The 25,452-nt window shown below is 43.7% G+C and overlaps 1 protein-coding gene across 1 annotated transcript in view; it reads right to left on the bottom strand.

The window, feature by feature from the left end:
* Positions 1-25,060, bottom strand: part of NUP214 (nucleoporin 214) — an 80,517-nt gene extending 55,457 nt beyond the window's left edge. Inside the window, exons 1-17 of the mRNA XM_065418805.1 lie at positions 24,952-25,060; positions 21,501-21,696; positions 19,932-20,083; positions 18,479-18,683; positions 17,545-17,615; positions 17,132-17,195; positions 15,823-15,926; positions 15,083-15,189; positions 14,520-14,586; positions 13,541-13,667; positions 9,901-10,062; positions 8,245-8,725; positions 6,336-6,511; positions 5,051-5,142; positions 4,353-4,442; positions 3,822-3,971; positions 3,394-3,552 (exon numbers count right to left, since the gene is read on the bottom strand). Of these exons, the coding sequence (XP_065274877.1) occupies positions 3,394-3,552; positions 3,822-3,971; positions 4,353-4,442; positions 5,051-5,142; positions 6,336-6,511; positions 8,245-8,725; positions 9,901-10,062; positions 13,541-13,667; positions 14,520-14,586; positions 15,083-15,189; positions 15,823-15,926; positions 17,132-17,195; positions 17,545-17,615; positions 18,479-18,683; positions 19,932-20,083; positions 21,501-21,696; positions 24,952-24,993 (2,445 nt within the window). The 5' untranslated portion in view covers positions 24,994-25,060. The remainder of the gene's footprint in view (positions 1-3,393; positions 3,553-3,821; positions 3,972-4,352; positions 4,443-5,050; positions 5,143-6,335; positions 6,512-8,244; positions 8,726-9,900; positions 10,063-13,540; positions 13,668-14,519; positions 14,587-15,082; positions 15,190-15,822; positions 15,927-17,131; positions 17,196-17,544; positions 17,616-18,478; positions 18,684-19,931; positions 20,084-21,500; positions 21,697-24,951) is intronic.
* Between the last annotated feature and the right edge of the window lie 392 nt (positions 25,061-25,452).

Below are 25,452 nucleotides of genomic sequence, written 5' to 3' on the forward strand. Positions count from 1 at the left end.
GTCCGCCCGATTTAGTCCCATTTAGCTGGTCAAGTTTGGCTTCCACCTCTGATACTGTAATGTCAATCGCCCCTCCTTTATTCCCCTCTGTCCCGCTCCCTCTATTCCTAAGCCCTTCGTTAGCCTTATTAAACACCGACGCAAAATATTCATTTAGATATTGTGCCATGCCTAGATTATCCTTAATCTCCACTCCATTTACATGCTTCAGCGGTCCCACTTCCTCTTTCTTTGTTTTCTTCCTATTTATATGGCTATAAAACCTCTTACTATTGGATTTAATTCCCCTCGCGAGGTCCAACTCTACACGGCTTTTGGCCTTTCTCACCGCATCCCTACATGCTCTGACCTCAATAAGGTAGGTTTCCTTGTCGATCTGCCCCCTTTTCCATTCTTTGTACGCTTTCTGTTTTTTCTTAATCGCCCCTTTGAGACGCCCGCTCATCCAGCTAGGTCTAATTCTCCTGCCTACTAACCGTTTCCCCTTTCTCGGGATACAGGCCTCGGACAGCTCGTGCAACTTCAGCTTAAAATAATCCCAGGCCTCATCTGCCTTTAGCTCTCTAAGTATGTTAGCCCAATCCACTTCCCTAAGTAGTTCCCTTAATTTATTAAAGTTGGCCTTTTTGAAATCGTAAACCTTAGTCACAGTTTTATTTCTGTTAATCCTTCCATTTAGTTTAAACCGAATTAGCTCATGGTCACTCGAGCCAAGGTTGTCCCCTACTACCATTTCCTCAACTAGGTCCTCACTACTCACCAGCACCAAATCTAAAATGGCATCCCCCCTCGTCGGTTCAGCTACTACTTGCTGAAGGAATTCATCTGCTAGCACGTCTAGGAACATCTGAGCCCTATTATTGTTACTAGCATTTGTTCCCCAATCTATGTCTGGGAAGTTAAAGTCCCCCATGATCACACAGCTCTTATTAGTTTTTATTTCCTTAAAAACATTAAATAGTTCTCTGTCCGCATCCAGGCTAGATCCCGGCGGTCTATAGCACACCCCAAGCAGTATCTCAGGGGAGGATCTGGTAGTTCTTTTACCCAGTGTAATCATTGCCCAGACAGACTCTGTCTTATCCATTCCCTGCCTTCATTCTTCTTCTCACATGCCACAGCATGGAAATGCCTAGTAGAACGCTGCCTTTGGGCAGTGGAGGTGCATGCAATGGGAAGTTTAGTTTTACTGATTTCAAGAGTGCCCATTCAAATATAAATATCAAAATGAGGTGGGATGCCAAAATCTATCCCTGTGGCAGGATTCCATTGTAACTGGTTTTAAGATTAGCACAAGGCTCTAGTAAGGCAGACCAGGCCAACATGAAACTGAGTCAGCGCTGCTGCTGACCCAGGGTTATACACTGAAAAGCACAATTCCTCCGTCCCGTTAACTATGAGCACTGATGTAGCAACAGCTCTCAGGTGAGTGAGTTGATGTGTTCAAATGTCACAGAAACCCCATGATCCTTAATACCCTGTTAAAAGCTCATAAGAAGTTGGTCAGGTGGATATTCTGATGCTAACATTCTGCATCCAGGAGATGTGAGAATGGAACTGGCTAAGCAAAGTTTCACAGACAAAAAGTATCAAGAAGATGGGAGGCAGACTCTCTTTCAGAAAGTTTAGCTGAAAATCCTCTGTCCCTACTCCCGTCTCAATTTTTCTGCTTCTCTCCCCTTCTGTCATCCTTCCCCATGTTTGTTTTTCAAGGTCTGTGCAGTCAGCTCTTAAAACCTGGTTGTCATACCTTTAAAGTCACACATGCTACTTTGCAAAATGGAGAAACGAGGCAAGTTGGACCGTGAAATAATCTACAGCACCCAGGGGAATTTTAGTAAAATCTGAAGGAGAAAGTGGCTATTCTTTTCACTACAGCAATATATGAATAAATATATTTATAGAACATATTCTTTTCCTGGTCCTGGATGGGATTCCAACAGGCCCCATGTCAGCAATGAACACTATACCAAAAACAAAATGGGTCTCTTTATATAAGGACTACATACAAACATGCAATACTGTGAATTAGGAAGGTAGATATTTTCCCTTTAATAGAAATCTGAAATTGCATGCAAAGTGGTGCACTCTGATGTGACATTAACTGTCAGACCATTAATTTTTAGTAGCACAAAACCATTTTTAATTACTAGAACACAAAAGGTACCCTCAACTGCCTAGTCAGACTCCCTGAGATGAGCATGCTCTGTCTATAGGGAACCAAGAACTAGATAAGTGTCACAATTATAGGGCACGCTTACTTTACTTTCCCTGATGTACTTGTCATAGTTTAGGGCAACTGTACCTGTGGTCCCCCACCATGGCCCAGTAAGGGCACCCACTCTTAGGTTTCCAGCTATAAGCCATCACCTCTCTTGCGTGGAGACATGCGGCGCTCCCCCTCCCGACTGGGTTTTTTCCAGGCTGCACACCCCAGCAAGCCAGACTGCCTACAGAGGCCTGCATCTGCACTTTGCTTTCTCTCCAAAGGCTATGAACAGGTTAACTGCCCCCAGTTATAAGTTAACACACAGCTCTTTCTAAGCAAGCATAATTATTCTTACAATGAAAGCGTTACAGAGAAAGCATTACTGAAAACTATAGAAGTTCCTATATGCATGCTAGAAAGCTTATCAGAGGTCACCTATCAGTCTTATGGGACCTCCATAGGCAAAAATTCTCGCAGCCCTTCCCAGGAAGGATTGAGGCCCGCCTTGGAGAGTAGGTTCTGTCCATTTGCTGGACCAGAAAGCAGACACTGAATCAATTTAAACCTCAGGCTATTTATGCAAAAGTCCTTTCTTTGTCTGTTAGCCTCTGGATAATCCAGTTTAAACCAGTATATGCTAGCCTCTCCAGGTGGTAGTATCTCTCTAGAGGTGCTACAATCAGAATGAATTTGCCTAATCACCCCCCCAACACACACACACACACACACACACACACACACACACACACACAGTTTTTAGTTGCTGGACAGCTGTGGTCACCATTCCCCATGGTAGAACATATAATCCCTGGCCCACAATGATACATAAACTTAATACAGTAAAATCTCCCAAAGATACTTCAGGAAATTGCCATATCTGTCATAGTACCTTTCAACATTGCCGGGGGGGGGGGGGGGGGGGGCAGGTCACTTCACTTCTGTATGTCTCTGGTTGTCCCCATTTTAGATGGGGACAATACCTACCAAATAGCAGTTTTAAGGGTGTAATGTCTGCAAAGTACTTTGAGATCTTTGAAAGACACTATGAAATCATACTGTTGTTACACTGTGCTGAAGCAATGTGAGTGTGGCAGGGCAAAGCTTCTGGGCAACCTACATTCAAGCCTCAATAGTTGCATTTTATTTTAAAACTCCAGTTTAAAGTTAGTGAGCAGGCTTTATACCTGAAGCTGTGCTTCACTTTTGGGGTCCAATGGTTTCTTATACAGCAGATGTAAATATCCCAAGTTATGATTCCTCTCGTTTTGTTCTCTAGCATCTTCCACCCCAGCAAAGCCCTCCAGCAGGGTTGTCTTCAGAATGCTGATATCTCCATGAAGGGACTGTGAACAGATGAAGAGATGAGCCAGATTTCAACAAAAGACCCTAACAGTGCCGTTTGCATCAGTATGTACGTGGGTTTCAGCAAAAAAGTGTTTACTTTCAGGAACAACTGGGTATGCCCACGCATACTGAAGCAGCACATCCAGACATCTCAGCTATATTGTTCAGCACTTAACAGGTTAAGCAAAGATGCCTATCCCGAAATGCTAGCCTTGAAGGTCTCAACCAATCCGCAAACATGTGGGAGAAGTTCTGCTGTGCTACTTACCTCTGTTGTCTCTTTAATCTCCAAGAGAAAGGTCTGAAGGTCATGAGACTCTGTCCGCAGCTTCTTCATCTCCTCGGCAGAGCCGACTTGGAAACAGGCATTAGAAGTTCTGGCTTTCAGCTCTTCCATCTCCTTTTGGAAATGTGCAATCTACAGAGCCAGATGGTAAAGAAAGTTCAACCACTGTGACATGACAGCTTCTGGAACAAATGTCACTGCTCTGGGGCTGGCTAATATATTTATACAGCCATGCGTACATGATAATTTACAGACAAAGGCAAGTCTCTTGCATTCCCTTTCAATCCAAGAAAGAGAGCCCTATATTCCCAACATAACTTTAATGCTAGCAATTTAAGCAGCCAAACAGGGGCGACAGTGTTTAAAGAAGTGGTTCAGAGTATAATGGAAAGATCTCCCATGGTAACTAAGTACTGAAGGACACTAATGGAATATGAAAGAGTGACAGATGACCACATGCCTGTACAGTGATCTTCTTAGAAGTTGGAAGACAAAAATCCTTGAAAATCTCACCTCCTCTTTGATTCCTGCTATGACAGGGTCCGAATCCTTCCACTGATGGACGTGTTTCTCTAACCCAGTGCTGGACAATGCTGACTTTCCCTAGAAAGCCAAGTGTTGAGAATGTAAACTTATCAAAATTAAAATCTTTATTACCAACCAACATCTGCTGCTAGAAATGGTTTGTGTATAAAGTCATTTAAGATGCATAAACTGTCCTATGGAACAACTCTCACAAACCCAAATGTTCACCTAAACAATAAACTGAAAATGATATCTAAGCGTTCAAACAATGCTGCAGAGATTTAACCACACTGAACATATAAAGCTGTTGGAAATTATGGCTAAATCTTTATGCACCACTTGGAGTTACCCCTTTCACTATATTTTCTAATATTGTTAAATAGTCAAAGCAGCGCAGAATTTTCAAAGAATTACATCTCACTGCTGATAAAAAGATGTGATTCCACATTTCCACACAGCACAAAGCATTAGTTCTAGCTCTGTTTATTACATCAGACTCCAAACCATGTCAGAGCTCCAGCTTCCCAAAATTACATACCATATCATTCTAATTTTGGTAGTTTGTGACTTAGATCTTAGTTCACTGGTCCCTTGACCTAACAGCATTAAATCAGTCCAAGACTAAAGCAAATCACAGGCCAGTGAAATTTCTCAGCTCCTGTATAATCTGCTCAAATTCTCCTAACCTGAATGGAGATTGATTTTGTTGCAGGCGGGGTGATTCTGGCGGTCTTCAGTAGATTAGATGCTGCAGGCACATTCTGAGCAGGCCGCGCCACTAGAATTTAAAGAGAGAAATAACTATAGACAAACACATATAGCTATCTAAAAAACAGGTTGCTAATTGGAGATGGGACATGCCCACTGTTGGGAACATTCTGATCACTAGACGGAAGGGTACAAAGCCTAACAGCGCATTTCAGCAAGTCCATCCCCGTAAAATGACGCATCAATCTACATCAAGTCAGCAAGGTTCTACAAGCTGAATCCATTACCCCTACTCCCAGACCTCAGACACAGGACAGATAACTTGGAACTGGAGAACAGGTTCCAGGCTGGCAAGCACGTTCCCCAAATTCCACACACACTTTTTCTTTGTGGAGTAGTTTGGATGAACTTTGACTCTCATGAAAGTGAGACCAATGGCTAGACTGGCTATAACAGATAGGTGCTCCTCAAGAATTCCTCCTTCCCAACTGCAAGAGCTCTGCTAATACTACTACTCAGTACTAACATGCGACATCCTTTAGCCCAATGCTAGGATCCTGATAGAGCTTACTACACCTCTACCCCGATAGAACATGAATTTGGATATAACGCGGTAAAGCAGCGCTCCAAGGTGGCGGGGCTGCACACTCCAGTGGATCAAAGCAAGTTCGATATAACGCGGTAAGATTTTTTGGCTCCCGAGGACAGCGTTATATCGGGGTAGAGGTGTACTTTTCAAGTCTGACCTTTACCACCCCTGCTATTTCAATCCTGGACAACTCCTGCCAGAGACAGCTAGTCACATGATAATATGAGAAATGGAATAACATTAACTTGTTAACAGGATGAGATTTAGTTTAATTTCATTTGTGATCAGTTTGAACTCTGGCCATTAGAGATGGAAGGTAACGCATTAAGTCACTGCAGCAGAGCAAACACATTTTGGCAATATAATGAGATGCATTAGTCCACTGAACGTGCAACAGCTTCTAGGTGAAGATACGAAGCTAAATGTGTTACTTGAGACAATGAATAGTTATCCCTGTGAGGAATGAGGGGCAAAGGGGAAACCCGTCCAGTCCCAGTACTAGGCCCATTGCACTATATAGTTTGCAGTCTGAAGACTTCAGGAACCATAGCCCATCTGCACTAGTTGAAAGCCACACAGAGAAAACCTCTCATGCTCACTTTATACCTGGTAAGATAGAAATTTGCAAAAAAAAGAAAAAGGAAAAAGAATCTAGCCTTAGCCTCATGTCATACCTGTTGCAGACACAGGGGTGGATGCCTTCATTGGGGTGGCAGGTGAAGCAGAGAGGGGTGTGGACTGGCTTAGGGGCCCTCCAGGAATAGGTTTGGAGGTAGTGGAGAATGAAAACATCGTGGAGCTGTTGTGACTGCTGCTGCCAGCAGAAGCAGACGTGTCTATGGCAGTGAACCTGAAAGACAAAACGGCAAATATTTCAGCCCCCTGAATTGGACAGAACTTCCTCTCCTAGACCCAAAGTGAAGCATTAACATCTAAAGAGGAAACAGTTTTTAAACTTTGCGAATCAGTACTGGGACTCAATATCCAGATACCAAGTACTGTTCTAGCTAGGAGTGAAGATAGGAAGAAGCCGTTCAGGGAATATGGATGAGACTGCATAGCAGAAGGAGCAGGTGGTGTTTTCAGAGAATGGGAAATTGGTGAAAGGATAAAGTGGACTCAGGGACAGTCACCAGATGGGGGCTTTTACACCTCATTCCAGAATGTTGGATTCAAGAGGCATATGCAATCCAGACAATCTATTCTGAAAAGATTCCGTGGCTCACATGACATGGCTCGTGGCTGCTATAATGGGTAACTGCAGAGAATGTCATGAAGAAGAATGGTCTTCTGCTGCTGGTGAAGGTTATCTGATACTTGGTTCCTGCTGCCTCAACCACCAGAGCAGAACTGTGTGGAGACTATTCAGCACAGAACTGCCAGAGTTGTGTAGGAGTCAGCTCTGGATCAGGGAATTGTTCAATTCCAGGAATCATCCGACCCCCAGTTACATCAGGCACAGAGGAAAATTAACAACCAGCAGCCTTAAAACCTGAGCTATACATCAAATGAAACTAGTGCTGGCACTGTAAGGTGTGTCAGGTATTACTTTTAAAAGGCAAATGCTGCAGGAGAACAGGAACTTCCATTTATCTTAAAAACCAGGACCAGCACTTGAGATGAATATTCAGCTGATTCAGGAATTGATCACCTTGTTTGTCTTTAACAATAACTTTAAACAAGCTTTAAAAGCTACAGCCAAAGATCTTAGTGGAAGTATATTTTCTAATTTAAAAATAATTCTTAGAACCATTAGAAATTTCCTTATACAAATATAAAGAATTGATCTCATTAAACCCCTGCTCCAATTAACATTTCCCTTGGTGTTCTTGTCTCTTCCCTTTAAAGCAGAGTGAGTTAAGCGAATGAAATATCTGTGAGAACAGACAGTGGGCTTTGGAGCCACAATAACTTTTTGCACCGGTGACTCAAATCCAATTCATATGGATACTGATCAGAAGCAGTTACCCTCCAATTGCTTGTGTGAAGTGAGTTGGGAGGTCTCAGATCCAGTTCTCAATGAACAAATGTCAGCATAAAAAAAAACACTGTTACCTCTCACTGATAGGCTCAGTAGAGAGAAAAGAATGACAGGGACCTTGAAAACAATTACTCTCTCACCCCTAGGTCAGGGGTGAGGCACACTAGTGAACAGCAGAGGAAGCCTGCACTGCTACCACCCATGCTGTACCTGCTCTGGACACAGAGAATTTCAAATTGCAATGGTGTTAAATTGGTACCTTTCACCAGTATTAAGTTAACAAAAGCCAAGAGACAAGATTATGAAAAAAAAAGAAAAAAAGATAAAAGCACTAGGTACATAGCAAGCTGGTGCCGTGCAAGTTTTGCTGCTTTATGAATACAACCTATGACAACTTCACTATTCCAACCTCGTACCTATGACAAAGCCTTGGGTAGAGAAGGCGTTCCTCAGGACTCCGTCTGGAGCATAGAGGATCCCCTTAGAAAAACCACAAACTGGAAATAGCTGTTTGATCTTAGTAACTATCACCACATGCTACACATTCCCAAATGGGTTTAACCACTGCCCACCCTTTACATAAGCCATCAGCTTGCACTTACTTCTCGCTTAGGTTTACTTTGACAGTAGATGCAGTAGGGGTGAAACATGGTTTCAGTCCGGCAGGTGTGGTAGACAGTGGTGGCACAGGTGCGCTGTCTGTAGTTGGTTTAAAATTTGTAGATCCAAAAGAGAAGGAGTTGGCTGTAGCTGCCATGGGGCCTGCAGCGGGGGAAGGAGTCACTGAAGCTTTGGAAGAAACAGAAGAGAAAGAGAATGCAGCTGCTCCAGTTAGACTGGAACCCAGAGCTTGCTTGGAGACATCTGATGCAAAGGGATATGGTGGGGGGTCTCCAGACATAGAGCCAGACGTCTTTACAGCTGAAGATGTAAAGGAAAAAGGGGCTGCTCCACCACCAGCAGAAAGCAGACTAGAGGCTGAAGATGCAGGAGCAAGAGGTGGAGCTGAGGCAGGAGTGACAACTGGTGCAGTTTCAAACTTTGCAGGAGCAGGAGGGGTGGTCGGGGTTGTGGCAGTACTTCCTGGAGAAAAACAATTGGACCAAGTTAATATTCTATCATTAAAGGAAGGAAGTATTGCAAGCGGACAGTAAAAGTCAGTCACACTACTGAGACTGACAACATCACGAAATGACAGGGAGGAAGGGGAGGTTTCAGTCTCCAAGTCAAACCGCTGAGATATTGAATGGACAAAGCCCAAGAACTGCTCGATACTATCGTTTCCCCAAGCCATTCTGAATTAATTTAGTCCGGAATTTCCAGTGAAAAGGCTTCACCATTCCTCCATCAGTTTTGATGTGGTTTGTTTCATCCCAAATAAAGCAGCCTGCCAGTGCACAAGTCTACTGTGGATGCAACAAGAGGCACAATGCCAAACTAAGGTGTTCTGTTCCAAGAGGTAAAAGCAAATGTTTAGATTTAAAGAAGAAACGGGTAGCTTCGCACTGAATCATCACTCCATGTATACAGGGAAGCGAAACAGAGAATGAATTAATCTGCCCAGGCTGGCACAAGGAGCCCCCTAATCTACATTTTACACACACTGTAATATGCTCAACATGCCTATTAAGACTATTTACTTCCCACCAGTTTTCCAATGCTATCGTTGCAGTTGAGCCGAGACCTGTTTCAATAAGCCCTCATGATCACAAACAAAGCATCTAACGCATGTCATGGCCCCATGCAGAAACAACATATGGGAAGAACACAAAAGTTCTTTAGGACAGGCACTCTTTTCGTTCTGTGTTTGTATAGCATCTAGCAGAATGGGAACCATGACTGGGGAGGTCCTAAGTGCTACTGCAACACAAGCGACACATAACACCACAACGAGAGTGCCCAAGATGCCTTCTTGAAAGATACAGGTTATGGCAGTTGGTTTGCCACATAGTTGCAGCCCTGTACCCCAAAAGTGACTGGGTATAAGTGTACAGTTTGAGAAATGCTTTGGGTTCCTTCACTAGAACTAGTGAGTGCTATGTACATTCACACAGCTGGTGGAATGGAACCTTGAGCATGGAAACCATCATGAGCTGCTTCCTTCGCTCTATATGCTGGGGCACAGGCTTGTTTTATTCCACAAAAGCCTCCTGGTGGTCACCCTCTAACTACCTGGATAGCAAGCTTAACAGCTAAGTACTTCAAAGAGCCACAAATTAAAGCGCAAAAGCCTCTTCCCCACACAGGGGAGCACCCACCTGCTGATTTTGGTGCTCTCTCCCCTTCTATTGACAGTTGCTCTGGGGTCACTATGAGTGATCTGACACCTGGGTTTTGATTGATCATGTAAAATGGACATAGCACTCCATCCGTAGAGAGCAATATTAGAACTGGAGCTGGAGGGAGGGTCTTCTCATCACCTGCAAAAGACCACATAGCATGCTAATGACACTGTCAAAGTCACCTGCCTTCATTGCCACCGACATCACCCCAAATCCCTCATATTTGACTTTCTTACCATCTCACATCAAAGCTACTTATTCTTGCCTACAAGGCTGTGCATATCTCTGCTCTCATCTTCCCCTACAATTGCCCCAATCCGTCTACTTCACTCCTCCATTAGTCTCTCTCTCATTCTTGACTTCACGGTTTTCTAAACCGATATATTTTAAGGCCAGAAGGGACCACCATGATTATCGAGTGTGACCTGCTGCTTAACACGGAGCATAAAATTTACCCAGTAATTCTTGCATCATGCCTTCTATTATGCAGCCCCATATGTTTGAAACAGTCCTCTTGTCTTCACTCCCCAAGAGCCTATTCTCTCCTCCCCACAACCCATAAAACCCCCTCTCACTTCTCAGTAATCCCCATATCTGTCCTGTGTCTTGCCCAAGACTAAGTTCTCCCGAGCCAGGAACAGGTCTTATTTCATTTTTGTAAAAATGTACAACTAAAATGCCATGCAACATTTTAAAAATAATGCCAACATTAAATACACACCCCTCTGGAGAGGACAGCTTAGTGGTCTAAGCCTCAGACATGAAATATCTGGGCTTCTTGAAACTACAGATTTCTTTTTAGAGTCTGCTCTGATTCAAATGTTTTCAGTAAGGTTAAAATCTGGGCCCCAAACTGCTTGTCAGATCTTTTAAAAATTTCCTATAACAGGTTTTTTTTACGCTCCCTATTTATATTAAACACTCAGATCTAGGACACAGAAACCTCTATGATTGTTTTTCGTCTGGTTTATGGCTGCACATTCCTCTGACTTCCCAAGACCCTATTCTTTCTCCTATTAACACCTCATTGAGACCCTGCTGGGGAAGGTCATTTCCCCATGGAAACATGTCCACTACAGACTCGGGTTTCATACAAAAAAACCTGTTGAGGGTATGTGGCCCAGGGGGATTCCTTGGTTTTAACTGGCAGAGGGCACAGGGGTTGCACAGGTTTTTACAGGGACCCCCCTGGGTCAGATATATGCATAGTAGTTCCTGAAAAGGGCAGCATATAAGATCTCAACCAAAAACCCAGAAACCATTGGTCTTCATAATCATTGCAAAACGTATCAATGGATAATATTTAAGGAATTATGCATCTATACTAAAAATTATGTTCTTAACAGGAGTTAAGGCAGGTTCACCAGGAGGTGACATGCCTCAGACATGTTCCTTTCAGACAGGAGGTAACAAATGCTTATCTCTCTGCCTGACCATGAGTATTGTGTGATGCATGCCTCACAATGAATGCCTTTTTGCATACTGAGCCAGCTATCAGTTGAAAGATTGCAAAATCTACGAGAGAGAAAATCTACAGGAAAACAAAAATAATTAGCAGGGGGGTGTCCTATTTATGATTAAGATCAAAGGATTAGTCTGTTATATCAGAGAATACAAAGAAACACACAGGATCCTTCACCGAAGAGGAAAACTGACAGCGCTCCCCGCCCCATGGGGGGCACATACAGGCTGATTTGTCCCAAACCCCGCACCTCCCTAGGGATGAGTCCCCTGACTCCCGGGAAGTGTCAGAGAGTGGATAAAGCAAGACTAAGTGCAGCCAAAAAGGAGCTGATTGGGTTAAGTGGGGAGGGTATGGAATATGTAGCAATGGACTTCTCTGAAGAGATCAGCTGAATCCTGAGACAAGAGACATGGACCTAAAGAAGCTGCTCCAGTAGATTCCTTAATCCAATAAAAGTGTCTGGATTAACACACAAAATGCTTCAGATCCAATTCTGCATTAAACACAAATTGCGTATCGTAGCCTGTTGCTACAATAAAGGCTACTGCTGTTCTCAGTTAACCGGCATCCTGCTGTGCTCCCTACATGCAGCTTGTCCCTACCTTCTGCTCTGCCCAAAGGCACCTCCATTTCAGTCTCACTCTGTGTTTTGAGGGAGGGTTTTCAACATCCATCAAGGTACAGCACAGTAGTGCCATTATATCTTCAAAGCACCTTGTCAGAGACAGAAGCTGAGGCACCTTCAGGCAGAGCAGAAGCTATAGCAATAACGTAACTGGCTGTATGTAGAGCATAGGAGGGGACAAAGCCAGGTCAGGCCTTTTGCTTTAATGCAGAGCTGATCCCTAGGCATTTACGAACCATGCATTTTCCTGGTTATGGATTTAGCCTGCTTTTCCTTTAGATCACAATGCAAATAGTATATATAAGAAAATAGCCCTGCAGGAACAACTCTTCTACAAGAGCATGCCAAGCACTTTTACAGGCAAGTACTGGAGTGAAATGCAACAGGTAGTTTCAAACCAAATAGCTCATCTCAATTCCATCGATTGAGTAAGTGATGGAAAACAAAGCACATAAGTTATATATTGACTACTGCTGAGTCCCAGGTTACTAAGAGCTTCTCTAATTAGACAACTAGATGCTGAACTGTATCAGAGCCCTGGTCAAGATGTAATCTCTCAGGACACTGATAAATGCAAAGTAACACACATTGGAAAACATAATCCCAACTATACATATACAATGATGGGGCCTAAATTAGTTGTTACCACTCAAGAAAGATCTTGGAGTCATTGTGGATAGTTCTCTGAAAACATCCACTCAATGTGCAGCGGCAGTCAAAAAAGCAAACAGAATGTTGGGAAACATTAAGAAAGGGATAGACAATAAGACAGAAAATATCATAGTGCCTCTATATAAATCCATGGTACACCCACATCTTGAATACTGCATGCAGATGTGGTCGCCCCATTTCAAAAAAGATATATTGGAATTGGAAAAGGTTCAGAAAAGGGCAACAAAAATTATTAGGGGTATGGAATGGCTGCCATATGAGGAGAGAGAAATAAGACTGGGACTTTTCAGCTTGGAAAAGAGACGACTAAGGGGGATATGATAGAGGTCTATAAAATCATGACTGGTGTGGAGAAAGTAAATAAAGTGTTATTTACTCCCCATAACAAGAACTAGGGGGGTCACCAAATGAAATTAATAGGCAGCAGATTTAAAACAAACAAAAGGAAGTATTTTTTCACACAAACACACAGTCAAATCTGTGGAACTCTTGCCAGAGGATGTTGTGAAGGCCAAGACTATAACAGGGTTCAAAAAAGAACCAGATAAGTTTATGGAGCATAGGTCCATCAATGGCTATTAGCCAGGATGGGCATGGATGGTGTCGCTAGCCTCTGTCTGCCAGAAGCTGGGAATGGGCGACGGGGATAGATCACTCGATGATTACCCGTTCTTTTCATTCCCTCTGGGGCATCTGGCACTGGCCACTGTCAGAAGACAGGATACTGGGCTAAGATAGACCTTTGGTCTGACTCAGTACGGCCATTCTTATCACCCTGACACTCCCCAAAAGATATCGGAGTTGCTATTATTAACAGTATTCCCCAGTAAACAAAACAAGCAGATAAGACTTACTGATAGGTATTGGCATGTTACTGGTGTAATCTATGGCAACACCTACTGGTAAGGTGTCATCATTCTTATCTGTCACAGGAAGTTCTGCTCTGCTGGAATCTTCTAGAACCCATGATTCCCAGTTGTTCTGGAAAGAAAAAATATTTTTGCTACTGTTCTGTGATTTTCAGCACTCTCACTCACCCTGGAAACAAGCTGCAGGAAAGCACAAATACCTTGCACATGAATTGTGGATAGCCTGGCTTTGAAATGTTAGCCAAAGATTTAGAAAGAATAGATAGCAACAAGATGGGCTCTCTGTCAAAATTTTCCAGGTTAAAAAAAAATAAAAAATCCTACAACTATCAAAAACCTTCACAAATTCCTGAGTGACTTTTACATATGGTACTTACATTTTCTGGAATGAGTTCATTTTAAGATTCAAGTTAAACTAATGAGCTCAGCAAGACTAAAGTATCAGGGGGTAGCCGTGTTAGTCTGTATCTACAAAAACAACAAGGAGTCTGGTGGCACCTTAAAGACTAAGGGATTTATTTGGGCATAAGCTTTCGTGGGTAAAAACCTCACTTCTTCGGATGCATCCGAAGGTTTTTACCCACGAAAGCTTATGCCCAAATAAATCTGTTAGTCTTTAAGGTGCCACCAGACTCCCTGTTGTTTTAGCAAGACTAAAGTCACCATAGTGAAAAGCGATTCAGGATGTTAAACTGGCACCAAGCCACTGACGCAACACAGCCCTTTGGCACTTTGCTCATTACCTGCTATGCTTCAGTTCAGTCGTCTACCTTCTGGCTACTAAAAACTCTCTGGCTCATAAGCAAGGCAAGGATGTAATAAAAATTTCCTTTCGTCTTAAGATTCTATGTATATCAAATGGGTAAACTCTGAGATAAGCATTCTCTAGCCCTCAGATCTTGATATCCAGATAGCTTTCCTGGAAAAGATACATTTGGTCAAGTGCAGTAGAAAGGAAGGTTACCTGGTCCGCTTGTCTAGAGAGAATGCTGACTTCTGTGGAAGCTGCTGAAGCTGCCAGGACTAGATCCCTTCAAGTACAGAACCAAAACAGTGTTAAGTCCAAATATGATGACAACACATAGAGTTCCTCAGCCCGTACTATTGTAAAAGGCATCCCAAATACTTATGGCATGCTTTATGAATCAAGAATGCAACTGATTTATCATGCTCAAGTGGTAAAAGACAGGGGAGAAATACAGTGAACTCTTCACCATTCTAAACAGGTGTCATTAACAGTCAGGGCTTCAGTTCCTTTGTCAGAGTTATGATATAAGATACTCATGCACCATCATTATTCTAAGCGATTTGTAATGGAACAGAAATAAATAGTTTAACAAACAGGGCATAACATCTTCACACAGACCTGTGAACAGAAAAATCTAAAAGCCATGTACCACTTAAAGCATAAGTTTCATTCTTAGTGGAAAGCACATGACTTTAAAAACCTTTGTGCCTTTATTTTACCACCAGAGAAATGGATAGTTTGTTATGTATATAGACTTGGTCATAGGTCTCTACACTCACCACTCCTCAACATAGTTGAGAAAGTAATGATGCTGTCTCTCGGTGCAGCTACCATAGCAAGGCTCCATGAAATTCACAAACTTCTCTGGTCGTTTCTCTTCCTTTTTCTGCAGAGACCGGAGGAACAGAAATCAACATTCGATTTAGCTTCCATGAAAGCAAGTTAAATGAGCTGCTCATACAAATGGGCATATCTAGACAATATAGTTACATTACATTTCTTAGACATATGCTCAGATCATTACAAACTTAATCTGGTCCAACTGTGTAAAGTGCGCAGGAGCAATCAGGAGTGCATGTGTGCATCACTATACACAAACAGTCCGGGGAGGGTACAATTTGGTATTGCGTACAGCAGCAGGTTACAAAAAAAAAAAAAAAAAAAAGCAGTCTCTGGCTAGCCCACATATATGTGATAAACCATCAAGGTTACCTTTCAGAGCACCTGATATGCAGGACTTAAGTCCTGCTAACTTGGAGACCTCAAAAGGTCTACCATAGTCTAATCTTAATAGAAAATGGGATACTGATTTATTCCCAATTGGACCCTACTTCAATTTTTTGCCATTAAGCCATTAAGCTTCAGAATTGAGTTTGATACTGGAACCTCTAATTTGATGCTAATGAGAACAGTAAAAAGAACATACTATACTAAGAAGAACAAACAGTGTTACCATCACATTCATTAGCATAAAATTCTTAAAATGAGAAAAATAAAGTTGAGACTTCCTAGCACTTACAGGCAATACAGCCATCACCACCTCTGGGGATGTTTCCAAGGTCCCATCAGCAGCTGCGTAAACTATAGTGAAGACATAGGTGCCAACCCAAAGCACATCCAGGACTGGAAGGAAAATGAATAATCATCATCATCCAGAGACATCTTAAAAGGAGCACTTCCTTGGATATTGTGTACTATGTGCAACTAAAACCAAACTCGAATGCTATTGTGATATTGTAAATCTCATAGGGATGGTTTACACCTCTGCAGTAGCACGAAGACAACTTCTAATGCACTACTTAGCCAACTACATATCATCTAGCAGACAACATACATGAAGTGTTTGAGTGACATTAGGAGACCAACTTGATGCGAGGAAATTCAGAAACAAAACTGAAGCATGTACCTGGGCCAGCCTACTGTGCCTTGGTACACTGTGGGCAAGAACACACCACTGTCTTCGCACACTGAACATATCTAACGATGGAGTTGAAGCCTTAACTCTAAATTTTCTGCATTTGCATCAGTATTAGAAAGTTCTGAATGTAATTTTGTAGTGGTGGTTTGAGTTTTATTATGAAATAAGGACAATTATGAATAAAAAAAGAGGTCAATTCTCTCATGAAGTGTCTGGAAATCTCCATGGCAAAATGTAATTGCAGACTTTAGAAAGTACAGTCCATCTTAAAAGTCATCATCACACATTGACATAATGCACATCTTAGAAGCCCTAGATATGCACAGGAGCCACACCCCCCCCCCCCCACTAAGGCAGGTCACTCAAATTTATCTTAACATTATTTTAATTATTTTGCATGTGCATAAAAAAGCAGCTTGTATTCATTTAAAAAAAACATTTAACGGTTTTTTAAATGTTTGAATATTCATAGAATATGATGCCAGAAGGCACCATTGTGATTATCTAGTCTGACCTCCTGTATAACACAGATCATGGGACTTCCCTGAACTAATTCCTGTTTGACCTAGAAAAACAACCAATCTTGACTTAAAAATTTTCAGTGATGGCAAATCCACCACATCCTTTTCTGAGTTGTTCCAATGGTTAATTATCCTCACTGTTAAAAAGTTCATGCCTTATTTCTACATATGAATGTCCAACTGAAACAAGGCCTTGTATATTAATTTTTGGCCTGGAGGCAGTTTTTATTACCAAATTAACCCCTCCCACCCCAAAAAGGTGTCTGTGACAGAAACACTGGCACATCCTTAAGTACCTTAGCACCAACAAGAATCAACAGAAAGAGACATCAATGGACATGACATTTTAATGGAAGAAAAGATTAAAAAAAAAAAAAGAAATACTGTACCTTTAACAGGATTATCTGAGTCATAAAACGGAGGACAGGGAATTACTTTTTTCTCCTGCAGGGTCTGAAAGAAAAAGAATTCCTCTTTCAGAAATAAGAACACCAACAACCCCCATTAGGAGTTTAGCAGATCCCAAAGTGTTGTTTTTAGGGTGCTACAGGTCCTTTTTAACAGCTACCACATTCCTCCTCAGAGACCCTTGCATTTCAGCAGCAGCAGATGTCCCAATACCTCTCAAAGGCAGATTGAGATGCTTAATGTTTATGACGTGCTTGGAAAGTCTCACCTCAAAAGGCACTGTACTATCTACACTATGTTCCCAATTTCAATAGCCACATGCTGATGAAAGGCAAAATTAAAGCTAATTAGAAGTCAGTGAAAAGAAAATGAATTACTGCAAACAAAAACTTACAGGCAGATACTGGACCACAGTGCCATTTTGTTTCCCTACAGCCAGTTGCTTTCCTTTGGGGCTCCAGCACACTAAGTAAACAAGAGGGTTTTATCAGCACAAAATAGAATGGCAGTGGAAGAATTAAACACTTACAGTACTTCCCAGTGACAGCATCAGTAAACTAAATACCACTCAAACCTGAGACAAACAGCCAATCCTACTGAAGTTGTCCTCTCTTGTGGATTCCACGGACTTTCATTACCATATGGCAATGCTGAAAGATGAGTCCATAGAGGCTCCGTGGCTCAGATTAATTAAAATTTTAGCAACATTTAACTTTCTGCACATCTGCCTTAGAGTCTGGCTACACAAAAACTTGCACTGGCTTAAACTGGTGAAAATCCTGTGATTTAAGACTAGCCATAAAGTTGCACCCATTTAACTAAATCAGTTTTTAAAAAAAAAAATCACACCTTTTGTAAAACCAGTGCAACGTGTGTTTGAACCAGGCCTCATCTGGGCTAGAAGTCTGGAGAATGCTTGCAAAACACCAATTCTGCTTGCTTGCACTCCACATCACAGAAGACAAAGTTCCTCAAGCACTGATGTAATTGAAAAATGCAGGGAAACAATTCTATTTTACCTGCAATACTGCGCCTTTCCTTCAAGTGATATTGAAGGCCTGATACAATGTAACCTTTTGTCAGAAACATTTAGCTCTAATTCTCAAAGTGGGCTGCTCAAGAAGGTCATGAACATTTTTTTTAGAAAACCTCTACTGGAATATAATTAAGTTCTATTAAGTTTAACTCCATTTGCTCCCCAGGAGAAAATTTTAAAATTGCTGTAAAGGCAAATAAGCCTGTCTCTCTAGTGACATCTACACTTCCACACACTTTACGGCAACTTCCATCTTTACGAATTATCACTAAGCCAGAGTTGTGTCACCCACCTGACGTAACAGCCACCGAGGAGGGAAGAGTGGCATACACTTTCACAGACTCTGTGACCTGCAGGACAGAGATACTACCATCGGACAGACAGACAGCGACCATGGAGGGGCTAGCAGGGTTCCACTTCAGATCACAGACCATTGCCATGCTGCCTGAGTCTTTGGCCAGTTTATGATAAGCAAATGGACGTTTCTGCTGTTTAGCCTTTTAAGAGAAAATAAATGAATGCCTTAGCCCATAAATTCAGTGTGCAAACAAGTTCTCCCAAACTCACAATCCATAACTATTTGGCCCTGCTGTACTGTAACGATTGCGATGTAGGAAAATAACACTGACTGCTACAGCACACAAACCAAGACTTAATGCAAGTTAAAGTGACATGTTTAGGTTAAAAGTTATGTATTTATTTAAAAATTATTTCCTTGTGTCATGTTAATTTCTCCAGATGACTAAAAATTTTAAAAATCTAGTTTATTTTTTCACCATTTAGGTTAATGGGGGGGGGGGGGGGGGAGGGGGAGAATTAGTTTCACTATTGGTTTCTTATCAGTTTCCCTTTCCTATTCTACAGTGCTGCAGTGGCTGGGTTGCAAACACTGAGGGGAATGTGTAAACGTATGAGCACATTGTTTATGCCAGAATATTAAAAAATGTCACTGAAAAGGGATTAATATTTAAATATGTTCAGTGCTGCACAAGATCAAATACTGTCACTGTTTCTAGCATCTAATAGTAGTGAAGTTTTTTTTAAAATCTATATTTGGACCTAAACAACCTGAGAATGCCCTTTTAAAAGCCAGTAGAGCAGCTGTGGAAATATTACTCCCTGTATTGGGGGCTCACAGTCAATACTAAAGTTCAGTCTTCAGCACACTAACATGAAAGCCCATGATACTTGATAAAAATCAAGCAGTAAACTATACAAACTGTCATGTGGAACAATTGAACAAGGCCAAATAAGTCATTTTCTGACACTACTGCAGTAGAATATTTTCTGGATAATGATTTAATCTTTTCTTTCAGCACGTGCCTTATTCAGAGAGAGATTACAGCTACGCAATACCAGAGAGTGCAATAGTGGAGAGGGACAATCACAAACACTGCTTAGCGCAGCTGACAGGGCTAGCATACAAGCAGGAGCTTGAATTACCACATTCCAAGTCAGAGGTGGCAGTATTAATATTTGGCACTTTTCTTCTTCACAGGGCTATTTGAACATCAGTTGTGAGATCCTCACAACAGCCCCGTGAGGTAGGTAAATAACCTCATTTTACAGGTGGGGAAACTAAAGCATATTTTAATTGAAAAGTTATTGAATAAACCTCACAGTTCTTTGTGTACAAAGCATACTCTACTGTGGACACCCAGGAAAACATTTTGAAATATCCCCTTTCTATCAACAAATGCTTCCTTTCAAGGTGAAATTTGTACATCTGTTTGCATGTACCTTACCTGATTTGAGAACGTGCGGACATCAAAAAAGCCAATGAAGGAACCAAACTCACTGGATGTCATGCAGACAGACAGTGTGAGGTTATCACAGCTCAGAGCCAGGTGATGCACAGGAAACTTCATAGGAACCAATATACTTTGAACATTTTCAACTTAAAAACAAAAGGAAACAGAAGAGGGAAAGTATGGAGTGGTCACTCTTAGAAAACAGTCAACAGTAAGTGGTCATTTAAAGCAGAATTATTAAGTAAATACAGATGCCACCTGGTAACCTAAAGTGTATTCATGTAAAGCTAAACACTGCAGACTAGGTTCTAAAGGAGGCGTAGAGACATGTACTCCACTTTCCATGAGTCAAGTCTGAATAATCTTTTGGATGCTTAACTATCTTGAAGAGGAACAGTTCTAATTACAGGTTTTTGAGGAATTTCCTTGTTCTGGATCCTGGCATGTGGATTGCCCTAAAACTGAAGAGGCCGAGACTTACATCTACTTGGTTGTAAATTTTAATACACAAATTACTGGAAGGGTTGTATAGCACAGATCAAATAGAACTCATGACAATTTTTTAAAAATTTGATGGCTAATATCCCAGCAGGTCTCATTACTTTTGAGGCTAAGATATGGCATCAGAATCACAGAAGTGAGATGAAGACTATTTTCCTTACAGCATCCAGTCCTGACCTTTATCAGAGACAGGATACTGAATTAGATGGATGATTTGATTTAATATAGCCAGGCAATCCCTGAATTCCTGTGAATATCAACTGTCAGAGGTACGAGTCTGGTAACGCTTCTCAGGTGAAAAAGTACTTATATGGCACACATCACAATTGTATTTTTAATTACTCAGGAGACATTCAGATACTAACAACCACCTCTCTTTCTTCCCAGCCTCTAAGGAAAAACAGCTTGATGAATGTATAGGTTTGTTTGTTTACATGAGCAAGAGGGTGTGTTCGGTAATTTATGAAGAAGTTACAGAGAGAAAGTTAAATTGAAGAAATTACTTTTGCACTGAGGTCTGAAAGCGGTAGTTTTGTGATGACTCATATCTTTTACTGGAGAGGGTTCCACAATCTAGGTTGAGCTCCTGTGAAAATTCTATCTCCTGCTCTCACAAGCCTCCCTGAGTTCACAGGTTCACTATTGTCCTTATAGACTGCAGCTGTCACAGGAGATCATGGCTGTGAACAAAACAGCACTCTCTCCAGTAGCTAAAGCTAATCCCATGGAGGACTTTGATGGTCAGGAAGGAAAAACTGAACAGGAATTTATTCAATGGGGAGCCTGTGCAGAGAGTATGGTATCCTGATAACACGTTCACAGCAATTTATATTGCAAAGTAGACAACTGCTGCATCTTGTATCAGCTGGAGTTGCATCAGCATATGTTGCCTCATTCCTAGATATAACAAATTCAAATAATGACGCCTGGTAGTCACAAATTCATGGATCACCACAACCAGGCCGGTATCAAATGGAACATGGCACAAATAGACTAATCAACTATGTCATAGACCTTCCAAATGCAGCTCTCTTCGCTGTACAGTAATAAAAAAAAGCTTACCAATTTTATTGCGATCTTCTCCTGCTTGATTCTGCATGAGAAGATCTTTAGTGAGAAAGATCTGCAGGCCAGTTGCTCCACCAGCAAAGACTAGCCCATATTTGTTCGAGATGGCAAGGAGACTGGAACGCTCTTTAGGGAGTTCCTCGGGAGCATCAAATATTCGGACCTTCTTCAACGCTCTGAACTGAAAATCCTGTTATAAAATAATAGAGTTAAAAAGCAATTCTAGTTGTATATATGTGGGGTGGGGAAGAGGACAGAAAACTGAGTTTCACTTACACCCTGGAGAAACTGAACTTATTAAAAAGCACTTTACACTTTCCCACTACTACACATACAGCCTCTCAATTGTTACTTCCCACATGGTGGCCAAACCACAAGCTCCTGAAAATTATTTTGAATAGTTTACACACCACAATGACAAAAATATTGACCCTAAAATTGACCCAAGGAAAAATCATTTGTTACAATCACTTCCAGATTTTTTTTAATAAACAGAGAGAGTGATAGGGATAGTTCCATGAATTATCTATAAACAGATGGACCAAGGACTTCACTCAGCACATTTAATATTGACAAGATAAATAATGCAGAATATGAAAGGCTGTTATTAATCTCATGAAACACTTTCACCACAAACTGTAACAGGTGCCTTTTCAACATGATATTGACATCTCTCTCAGGGAGGTTTAAATACTAAACCATTTCTGCTTCACTTTTTCTACTTTACAGCCTGAGCACCAAGTTATTTTCAAGCATCTTTTTTAAAGTATTTTTCTATCAGGTGTCCTAAAATGGACCACTTCTTTTCACTGTTTACAAAATAAATTAGGAAGTCACCATTTTAATTCCTGACAGGTATTTTTTTTTCAAAAGTTTGATAATCCTTAATATACTTGGCACTAATTGGCAGCATTTGGAAAACATGAAGACATTCCTAGAAGGTAGCACAACATTTTCCATTTGAAAAAAACTGTGCATCATGGCTAGTACAGTCATCAGAGTGACAGTTGAGGGACACTGTCAACTTAAAAGTGGTATATGTGTCTGAATATATTTTACCTGCTATTGTAGTAACACTTAAGATAGCTATACCCAAAACAATAGGAAAAAATCCCCCTCCATCTTCTCTCTCCCCCTTGAATGTTTACTTTGTGTATTTGGCAGTAGTTTGCATATAATCACTCCCACCTATTGTTTGCATAGGGCTTTTGCATCACAGGAAACAGAAAAATAGGAAAAAAGGTGATTATAAACCACAAAATTTTAAAGCTACATATAAATGCTGATTGACTGGATTGAGCACTTAATGGTAACATTATTACTATACAGTCTCACTCCCCAAGTTAATAGGTTGACACAAAAACACGCACAAACCAATGTTTTAAAATGTAATGGTGGTGCCTAACGTTAGGCTCCTAAACAAACTGCCTGATGGGGAAGGAGAAGTACTGACCACTCACTAGGATGACCAGATGTCCTGATTTTATAGGGACAGTCCTACTATTCGGGGCTTTGTCTTACATAGGCGCCTATTACTCCCATCCCAATTTTTCACACTTGCTATCTGGTCACCCTAGCACCTATTGATGTAAAAGGCACTTGTGGGTGCCCCCCACCTCTCCAAAAAAACAGGCCACTTATTTAGGGGTCCCCCTCCTTAGGCACTTAGTAAAGTGCCTAAATATAGATACAGGCGTCTAACTCGATACCCCCAGGCGTGGAAAACTGAGGAAGCAACCGCGTCCTGTCATACACAACAATGTTGCACCTGAATAACCAGTCTCGCTACCAAGCTCTACGAAGGAAGCTGGTTTAGCTCCTGCCTGGAAAGGAGCTCGCCCTGGGCCAGCGAGTAACATGGGCAGCCCGGGGTCCCAGTTCCAGGGGACAGGGCTCCACCTATACAGGGGAGAGGGGGATGACTGGGCCCCAGAGAGATAAGAGGGTTCGTTTGAACACTGGAAGAGGGAACAGCTGCTGAGCTGAGTGACAGGCTGCCACCACCCTACCCCCAGGCGTCCTCCCACCCCGCTCCCTGCCCCCGGAACACAGCCCCCCCGTGCACCCTAACAATCCTCCCACCCCGCTCCCTACCCCCAGAACACAGCCCCCCCCGTGCACCCTAACAATCCTCCCTCCCCGCTCCCTGCCCCCAGAACACAGCCCCCCCCCCGTGCACCCTAACAATCCTCCCGCCCCGCTCCCTGCCCCCGGAACACAGCCTCCCCCCGTGCACCCTAACAATCCTCCCGCCCCGCTCCCTGCCCCCAGAACACAGCCCCCCCCCGTGCACCCTAACAATCCTCCCACCCCGCTCCCTGCCCCCGGAACACAGCCCCCCCATGCACCCTAACAATCCTCCCACCCCGCTCCCTGCCCCCGGAACACAGCCCCCCCCGTGCACCCTAACAATCCTCCCACCCCGCTCCCTGCCCCCGGAACACAGCCCCCCCCGTGCACCCTAACAATCCTCCCGCCCCGCTCCCTGCCCCCAGAACACAGCCCCCCCCTGAACCCTAACAATCCTCCCACCCCGCTCCCTGCCCCCGGAACACAGCCCCCCCATGCACCCTAACAATCCTCCCACCCCGCTCCCTGCCCCCGGAACACAGCCTCCCCCCGTGCACCCTAACAATCCTCCCGCCCCGCTCCCTGCCCCCAGAACACAGCCCCCCCCCGTGCACCCTAACAATCCTCCCACCCCGCTCCCTGCCCCCGGAACACAGCCCCCCCATGCACCCTAACAATCCTCCCACCCCGCTCCCTGCCCCCGGAACACAGCCCCCCCCGTGCACCCTAACAATCCTCCCACCCCGCTCCCTGCCCCCGGAACACAGCCCCCCCCGTGCACCCTAACAATCCTCCCGCCCCGCTCCCTGCCCCCAGAACACAGCCCCCCCCCCGTGCACCCTAACAATCCTCCCACCCCGCTCCCTGCCCCCGGAACACAGCCCCCCCATGCACCCTAACAATCCTCCCACCCCGCTCCCTGCCCCCGGAACACAGCCCCCCCCCGTGCACCCTAACAATCCTCCCGCCCCGCTCCCTGCCCCCAGAACACAGCCCCCCCCTGAACCCTAACAATCCTCCCACCCCGCTCCCTGCCCCCGGAACACAGCCCCCCCCCCGTGCACCCTAACAATCCTCCTACCCCGCTCCCTGCCCCCGGAACACAGCCCCCCCCCGTGCACCCTAACAATCCTCCCACCCCGCTCCCTGCCCCCGGAACACAGCCCCCCCCCCGTGCACCCTAACAATCCTCCCGCCCCGCTCCCTGCCCCCGGAACACAGGCCCCTGCCCCCAGAACTCCCTCATAGCCCCCCAACGCAGGGGTTCCCCCCTCCCGTCCCAGGGTCCACCAGGCCCCAGCCCCGCGTCCTCCCCACTCCTCCCCCAGCCCCTACGCTCCGCACCGGGCCCCCAACCCCGCCAGCCCTCCCGCACCTTCATCTCCCGCTCGGGGACCACATCCATATCGTCCCCCATGGCTCCGGCTCAGCCCCGGCGCCAACCGCTCGGCTCCTCTTCCCCGCCAGCGGGCTGCGCAGGGACCTGAACTGACGTTTCCGCTTCCGGCGGCCATCAGGGCTAAAGAGCCGCTCTAGCCGCAGCGCTCTATGGTAGCGCCTCTGGTGCAGAGAGAAAGAAGCGTAGAAAGAGATTAAGATTAGGGGAGGGGCTTAATGCCAGGGAGTGGGAGCTTTGACTGGGAAGGGGCGTGGCTAAAGGGGAGCGGGGCGTGTCAGCTCTTTGGGGCAGCGACTATTGGTTTGTACAGTGCCTAGCAGAGTGGGGGCTTGCTGCATTCCTGGGGCTCCTAGGAGCTACACTGAATAATTCAAACCTGACCCTGTGTGACGAGGGAGATCAGATAGCACCTGTGAAAAATCACAACACTTATTTTTCAGGGGTGGTGTATAGTTGCCTATAGAAGACAATACCTCC

This window comes from Emys orbicularis, chromosome 18 (assembly GCF_028017835.1).
Source record: "Emys orbicularis isolate rEmyOrb1 chromosome 18, rEmyOrb1.hap1, whole genome shotgun sequence".
NCBI lineage: Eukaryota > Metazoa > Chordata > Testudines > Emydidae > Emys > Emys orbicularis.